This window comes from Lithobates pipiens, unplaced genomic scaffold, assembly GCF_037356315.1.
Source record: "Lithobates pipiens isolate NorthernLeopardFrog02 unplaced genomic scaffold, aLitPip1_a1.2 Scaffold_3, whole genome shotgun sequence".
In the NCBI taxonomy this organism is placed as follows: domain Eukaryota; kingdom Metazoa; phylum Chordata; class Amphibia; order Anura; family Ranidae; genus Lithobates; species Lithobates pipiens.
Window position 1 is genome coordinate 85953479 of NW_027507790.1, and position 7134 is coordinate 85960612.

At 41.1% G+C, this 7134-nt stretch overlaps 1 protein-coding gene across 1 annotated transcript in view; it reads left to right on the forward strand.

Moving 5' to 3' along the window:
- Nucleotides 1-479: 479 nt before the first annotated feature.
- Nucleotides 480-7134, forward strand: part of TCTN1 (tectonic family member 1) — a gene marked incomplete in the record, with an annotated part of 107022 nt that continues 100367 nt past the window's right edge. The window contains 2 exon segments of the mRNA XM_077462004.1: nucleotides 480-848; nucleotides 2035-2155. Of these exon segments, the coding sequence (XP_077318130.1) occupies nucleotides 545-848; nucleotides 2035-2155 (425 nt within the window).

Genomic DNA, 7134 nt, shown 5'->3' on the forward strand with positions numbered 1-7134 from the left:
TGCGAACACGCCAGAGCTTATCCTTATCAGTAACACATTTCCTGTCCGAGGGTGACTCATCCTATGATATAGACCCAACAGAAATAGAATAGGACTTCAGGACTCTGCCCCTCTGCTCTCCAAATCATTGATAGACATGGTTCTCTAGTCCTCAACAATCATATAACTAATAACAATGAGCAAAAGCAGACAGCACAGAACGTTTTCAGCTGACAAGATCAACAGGTGATTTTTTTGCAGGTAACAGATACACCAACACACTTTCAATGGTATGGTAACAGACTAAAAGGAACCAAATGGGAAGTACATTGAGAGGTCACATCCACTTTTGCACTTCCTGCTGGCACAGATCTTCATTAGATAAAGCACTGCAAGCTGGGCTCACCAGGGGGCGCTGTAGGGATTCAAATTCAGTTTGTCCATGCTGTGCGCTCCATTCACGCCCCGGAAGTTATTATGGGTAGTATGGGAGGTCATGTGACGTTGTTTCCTGGAGTCCAGCTTGAAGCTGGATGTTTATAGCAACATCTGACAGGACGCGGCCATGTCTTCTCTCTTGTCGTCGTTGTTGATCCTCCTGTGTATGTTGGAGGTAGGCTGTGCTGATTTCCCCGGGACTGAACAGCCTGACCGCGAACACAGCATAGAGAGGATCGGTGCTGACAATGAGACGGAAGTGTGGGAGCTGGTGGAGAATGAGACCCACCAGAGGACAGAGGAGCCCTCCACCACACTACAACCTGTCACCTCGGCTCTGCCACCTGTCAGCCAGCCCCCTGTACTGGTCAGAGAGTCCGAGTCGTTCGATGGAGCTCAGACTCGCTCTGTTACCGTGCTGGTGAGCAGTGGTAAGTTCAGTACCTGCTACTACAGCTCACAAGACTGGGGTCGGTAGGTGGGTCTGGGAACATAGACAGGTCTTCACTACTCTACCGTACCATCCTGTCAGTACGGGCCCCCTGTGCCCTTCTACCCCCCCCCCCCTTCCTGTACCAGGCCTGCCCCATGCAGTTCTGCTCCTTCCCCCTGTGTCGTTCTCCCCCCCCCCCCTCCCGTATCGGATCCCTGCATTGTCCCCCCCCCCCCCGTATCGGGGTCCCTGCGTCGTTCCCCCCCCCCCCTGCCCCTGTGTCATTCTCCCCCTCCCTCCTGTTTCGGGACGCCTGTATTGTCTTCGTCCCTCCCCCAGATCAGGCCCTTGTGTCATTCTCCTCCCCTCTCGTATTGGGCCCCTGTGTAGTTGTTCCCTCCTCCCATGTCGGAGACCTTTTGTGTATTTCTCTCACCACCTCCCCTTATTGGCCCCCCTGTAGTTCTCCCCAATCCCCCCTCCTCCCCTTCTTTCCCTTCATGTATCATGGGGTCCCTGTGTAGTTCTTCCTCCTTCCCACCATATCGGGCCTCTTGTGTATTTCTCTTACCCTCACCATCCCCGTATTGGGGCACCTATGTAGTTCCTAAGCCTTCCCCCCCTGTGTCCTGCCCCCTGTCCAGGTTTTGCCGCTTGTGTTAGAGCATTTCAAACCCAGCAAACAATGGAAAATACAGAAGCGTTTTGTAAGCTTGTTAAAGTCTGCATGCATTGTGGTGCACTGCATGGGGAAAAAAATGCCTGTATGTTTTTTTTTCTTGTTCAGTGTGTTTTTTATTTTCATTTAGCAAAAGTACAAGTAAAGTGAATTATGCAAGAAATAGTGATTAGTTCAGTCCTCTTGGGATCCTGGTCTGAACTTACTGAGCAAGCCCACCAGGAAGCTGTCACTGTACCAACCAATCAGCTGCTGCAGGGGCATTCCTCACAGCCTCACATATCAAAGGGGCATGTATACATGTGACCTATATACAGCTTTTCTCTGTATTAGCTGATTGCTACCAAGTATCTGTCTAAAATATAATTTCTCAAATGCTGCCAGTGTGATTGGTTGGTTAATGGGTACAGGGGTATGGAATGCTAATGCCCATTTGTTATTGGTGCACCTAAAGTGATATGAAACAGTTATTCTCCTCTGAATCTAATAACATTATTTTTCCTAGTTTCCAGCCTTTGTGTTTGTGATCTGTTGGGTGCCCAGTGTGATGTTAACTGCTGTTGTGATCCTGACTGCACTGCTGCTGACTTCAGTGTCTTCTCTGAATGCTTGGTCTCTGTGGTCACGTAAGATGATTTCTTTTTTTTTTTTTTTTTTCATGTGAATAAACATACTATCAGCATGACTGAATTTTAGTCTTTAAAGAGTTAGTAACATTAAATTCACTGCCAGCCACTTGCTTGTATGCAGCCATAGTGCACTGTATAAGTGTTTTCTTTTATCAATGCCTCTAAATACCTTCTTTTTTTTTTTTCATGTATCTTCAGGTCAGTCACATGACTCCCAGCTGCTTTCCTACTCCGATCCAGGGCTACAGCGGAAGGGGCTGAGATCTCCCTCTGATGTCAGCTGGGGAGATCACATGACGGCCATGCTGGCCACTCAGCCCATCCCATTGTAGCCCTGGATCGGAGGTGTAGAGCGGCCGAGAATCAGAATCACGTAACCGACCTGAAGATGCATGAAAAAGGTGTTTAGAGGGGAGACAGCTCACACAGAGCTGACAGGCAGTGGGGGAGGGTGAAAGAGAGGAGAGCTACGGATGATGGAGGCACAAAACTGACCACAGTAATCAGGGCTCAGCAGCCATGATTATCGTGGTCAGGACACAGAGGGGGACACAGGATCAGCCAGGTTTTTTACAGCTTAGAGGGGGGCAGGTTAGTAGGCACAAGCACTGTGCTGTTTAACCTGCTGTGAGGAATCGTGAGCTCTATGCAGTTGGAAGCTGTAATTGCCTATTTGTTTTCTACTGTTTTGTACATTACAACTTTGCATTCTTTCGTGTTTATGGAACATGAATGCTTGAATAAAACTTTCTTCTGATTTTTAAAATCAAAAACAAAAAACCTGCTATGAGGGAACAGGATCTTTTCCCTTTTTATTTATTTTATTTTATTTAGGGTTACAAACACTTTAATGCAGAGCTTGGCAAACCCCGGGCGCCAGGTCGCATTTGTGACTAGAATTGGTGACCTGGGGCAGCGCAGCTGGGGTATCCTGCCCCGTGCGCACCCCTCCACCCTCCTGTTGTGCAAAAGTGTCAGCCGGTAAATGAGGCCACAGCTTTGGGGCCTTCTGCAGTCCTATACTTCCTTCTGGAATCTGGCGCCCTCTTGTGGTGGCCATTGGTATGACAAGACAACCAGCAATGCTAATGGAGCTTCCCCTACCTATAAAAACGAACCAATCTTAAATTTACACAGAAAGATGACTAGAACCAAACATTATATATAGGCATTTAACTTGTGTAGGTAATGATTATATTTTCTGATGTGACACCAAGTGTTTAATGATTAAACACTTGGTGTCACCTCAGAAAATATAATTACCTACACAAGTTAAATGCCTATATATAATGTTTTGGTCTAGTCGTCTTTCTGTGTAAACTTAAGATTGAAAAAAAAAAAAAAAAAACCTGGCTCCTAACTTTTTTAGCTGGCTCCTAGATTCCAAGCAAATTGGTCAAGCTCTGCTTTAATGACTGTCTTAAACTTTAGTCATTCCATATTGTTGAATACGGAGTTTGAATTTTAGGGGTTGTCTTTGGTAGCAATACCCACGAATCAGCTGCAAAACGCTATGGATAACTGGTACAAGACGTATCACACTTAGTATCTTCCTGCTGAAAAAGGCCAAGCAATACTGAGCCCAGTCCAGTTTTATTTTCTTATGGAAAACAGATGATTGTTGGCTGTCATGCTGAACTTTTGGCTTCAGTAATATGCATATGAAGACATTTTGGCTTACTATTTTCACTTTTGGATAAACTACAGACCATAATAATCACCTGTAGAGGTGCACTATATGGAAATTTTGGTGCCGAAACTGAAAATTCAGGATGCACTTTTTGCTGAAACTGGAAATGGCAGTTTTTTATTATTTTTTTTTTTTTGTTTTTTTTTTTTAAATATATGTTTTTATATATAATTGTTTTATATTCTACTTTTTCATTAATATCATGAAGTTAGATGAATATGAATGTATTGGCACCTAAAACGCAAGAGAAATGCATCCCTTTAAATTCTATGTATGTCTTCATACTGGTCCGTTGCTCTTTTGTTGTGTTTAAAAATTTTGCTTGCTGCATTTTTGCTCAGTTAAAAAAAAAAAAAAAAACGCACCTCCCTATTGAAATGCATTGAAAGAGCAGCAAGAAAGCATCAATAACACACCCGTGTTACATTTTTGGTGCAGTTTGAGGCACATGACCTATGAGACACACCATAAGCACAGTAAAATCCTGGTAAATTCCCGACAAAATCGTGCATGTTTTCGGTGCAATTATAGGCACCTTTTTCTCTATCTGCAAAATGCCGTAAACACAATTTTCACCCGATATGTTTCAGCCGCCAAAATTTCAGTTGATCTCTAATCACCTGACAGAAGTTCTAAATCCTTTTTACTGAAAACAGAAAATGTTTTGTTAGTGTGTGTCCTCACTGTAAAGATTGACCATCATCAAAAACAAAAAGCTCCCAAGGGCTTTTAGGCAGCAAAAAATAAAGAATAAATCAATTAGATATATAAAAAATCTATATTTTATTGATGCAAAACTACATAAAGTTTCAAAAGAAATGTGCAATTATAAAAATATGAGCTCTGATATATGTAGCCTCTATACTACACAGGATGTCCTTGTGGCATGGATAAAACAACATTATGTACATGACATTTTTCAAACTTGATATACTGCTCAAAAAAGTTTTTTTATTTTTTTTGAGCAGTATATCAAGTTTGAAAAATTTCATGTACATAATGTTTTATCCATGCCACAAGGACATCCTGTGTAGTATAGAGGGTACATATACCAGAGCTCATATTTTATAATTGCACTTTTTTTTTTTTTTTTTAAACTTTATGTAATTTTGTATCAATAAAATACTTTTTTTATATATCTTCTCCATCGAGATTGACCGTCATTTCCTGCACTAAAAATGTTTCCCACTAGGGACATAGACCACAAATAATAATTTCATGGATATTCTATGTGATGCACTCTGTGCAAAACTAAAATACATTTTTAAATATAAACTCCAGACAAATGTAAATACCTCCTCCATATAATGTATTTATCGGCGTATAACACACACTTTTATCCCACTGAAAATAGGGGGCAAATCAATGATTGAAATGAAACAATGTGTGTGTGTGTGTGTGTGTGTGTGTGTGTGTATGTATGTATGTGTGTGGAAGGTAGGGCAAGCAATCTGCTTATAACTTTATGGGGTCCGAGTCTGATTGTGTATGTTATTGTACCAGCCCTGCCCATGTGCCATGTGTGCAGTCTCTGACAATCTCTTCGCCATGTGTGTGGTCTCTGTGGACTGTGATGTAAGGGGGAGCTCTATGGGCCCTTGGGTAAGGAGGGGGGGGGGGGCTATGGTGACCAGAGACTCCCTTACAGCAGAGTTTCCCTTTACATCAGGTCCGGAATGTTCCCTTTTACGTCAGGGTCCATAGAGTTCCCACTTACACTGTAAAGGAAAACCCTGTGTTGAGTTATATTAACCTAACCATCATATAAATGGAGAAATGTTTTTTTGCCTTTTGTTATAGCTTAAACACATTGCCAATCATACTAGTTGCGTGTGTGATTTATCACAATATATAGATTAAATATTGATATTTGCACTGAAATCGGCCATTTTATGTACTTTTTTTGAAGTGTCCTTAAAAAAAAATGTGGCTGTGTCAGTAAATAGCATGAATTTTGTTGAAAAAAAATTGGTGTTAATTGTAAATTTTGGGCACCCTCTTAGTAAATTTCACTTCGGGTGGTTGGCAACACTGCACCCCAGTAATGTGCCCCCCTCCCCTCGCTATGTATTCCGAGCATCGCTTGCCCATCTCCGGTGTCTGGGACCAGAAGCAACACTGACAGTTTGCAGTGTGAGGACGGTTGGTGGGGGGCACCAAAATGCATCTTCACCTAAGTAGACCAAAATCCTTGCACCAACCCTGATAGGAGCTGATAGATTTTCCCCACGTTGACAAAGTAGTAATAACAGAGAAGTCTCTCTAGGTTGAAGACCAAATATTATGAATTGTAACCATGAAATTGTTTAACAGCTAAGGTTTTGTTTTGCAGAATTTTGTAAAGTATTAATTCACTCCTTATACTAAATATATATTTTTTTTAAATAATTTTACTGATATATTTTAGTAGAATTCGCTCTGTCTCTCAGATGGGTCTTTAATATTATTGTAATTTATCATAGGTGATATGCCAGGGATGTAGCATGATGCATTACTGCTCCTAAAAGAGGGTGGCTTTTTTTTTATTTTATTTTTTATTTTTTGATCCAGTAGTAGGCAACTGTATCCCGTTCTAGAACCACAAGGTGGCGCTGATAGATTGCATATGCTGTATGCATGTTTTGTATATACAAGTGCATCTGAACTACTACATTGATTATAATGGAATTCACCAATTTGCTAGAGCAACTGAGAATATGTAGTTATGAAATGTAAAGTGGTCCCAAAAGCAGAACGTGTGTGTGTGTGTGTGTTTTTTTTTTTTTTTTTTGATTTTTTTTTTTTTTTTTTTTTTTTTTTTTTTAATGCATTAAGGTAAACAACCTACTGCATGCAGCTTCCCCCACCAGCCTTCCCTTTATACTTTGAGGCACTAGTGAATAGGGACTTTAAAGGTGCAATATTATAAGTCAAATATAATGTATAAAAAATATTCTTTTATTTTTTGAACAACAAAAACAGAGATTTTAACATTTAAAATATACAGGAAAAAGGAAGTGCATAATAGTTAGTACACTACATGTGCGTTATAAACGATGCAGCATGATATTTCCCACGGGACTTTTAATATTGCACCTTTAAAGCCCCTATCCACTAGTGCCTCAATTTATATAAATCCCGGCTGTAGTGTTAAATGGATGAGCTTGTGTTCATATGAATATCATGTTCCCTTATACTTATCTATAAAGAATGATGTGGTCCAAGGCATGAAAAGTAATTGGCCTCCATCCCAAATTTTAGACAAAGAAAGGGGAAAGTGGTCAGCACACTTTAAATGAGGCCAATC